This window comes from Eimeria acervulina, genomic scaffold (genome assembly GCF_000499425.1).
Source record: "Eimeria acervulina Houghton genomic scaffold, Eah_scaff658, whole genome shotgun sequence".
Classification (NCBI taxonomy): domain Eukaryota; phylum Apicomplexa; class Conoidasida; order Eucoccidiorida; family Eimeriidae; genus Eimeria; species Eimeria acervulina.
The window spans coordinates 5,001-5,902 of record NW_013547216.1 but is presented as its reverse complement, the minus strand read 5'-3'; the positions used below and the strand labels follow the sequence as shown (position 1 = coordinate 5,902).

Genomic DNA, 902 nt, shown 5'->3' with positions numbered 1-902 from the left:
CTAGAAACTAACATGTACGAGCGGCTGCTGCAGCTGGTGCTGCTGCTGCTGCAGCTGGTGCTGCTGCTGCTGCAGCTGGTGCTGCTGCTGGTGCAGCTCGTGGTGCTGCCGCTGCAGCTGGTGCTGCTGCTGCTGCAGCTGGTGCTGCAGTTGTTGGTTATGATGCTGCAACTGTTGGTGCTGGTGCTGCTGCTGCTGCAGCTGGTGCTGCTGCTGCTGCAGCTGGTGCTGCAGTTGTTGGTTATGATGCTGCAACTGGTGTTGCTGCTGCTGCAGCTGGTACTGCTGTATATGATGGTGCTGCGGAAGGTGCTGCTGCGGTTGCAGCTGGTGCTGCTGCAGCAGATGGTGCCGCTGTTTATGCTGCCGCTGCTGTTACTGCTGCAGCTGGTGCTGCTGTTTCTGCAGCCGCTGCTGCTGCTGCAGCTGATGCTGCTGCTTCTGCAGCTGCTGCTGGTGCTGCTGCTTCTGCTGCAGCTGCTACTGCAGCAGCTGGTGGTGCTGCTGCTGCCGCTGCTGCTGCTGCTAGTGTTGCAGCTGCTGCAGCTGGTGCTGCTGTATGTGATGCTGCTGCGGAAGGTGCTGCTGCTGCTGCAGCTAGTGGTGGTGGTGCTGCTGCTGCTGCAGCAACAGCTGGTGTTGCTGCTGCACCAGCTGGTGTTGCCGCTGCTGCAGCTGGTGCTGCTGTATATGATGCTGCTGCGGAAGGTGCTGCTGCTGCTGCAACTGATGCTGCTGCTGCAGCAGATGGTGCCGCTGCTTCTGCAGCTGGTGCTGCTGCTCCTGCAGCTGGTGCTGCTGTATAAGAGGCTGCTGCAGGAGGTGCTGCTGCTGCTGCAGCTGGTGGTGCTGTATACGAGTCTGTTGGGGGAGGTGCTTCTGCACCTGGCTGTGCTCTTGTT

General features: G+C 60.5%; 1 protein-coding gene across 1 annotated transcript in view; it reads right to left on the bottom strand.

The window, feature by feature from the left end:
* EAH_00045690 (hypothetical protein) overlaps positions 1–902 on the bottom strand; it is a gene marked incomplete at both ends in the record, with an annotated part of 1,023 nt that continues 121 nt past the window's right edge. Inside the window, 2 exons of the mRNA XM_013391575.1 lie at positions 1–336; positions 652–902. The exon at positions 652–902 is cut by the window's right edge and continues 121 nt beyond it. Of these exons, the coding sequence (XP_013247029.1) occupies positions 1–336; positions 652–902 (587 nt within the window). The remainder of the gene's footprint in view (positions 337–651) is intronic.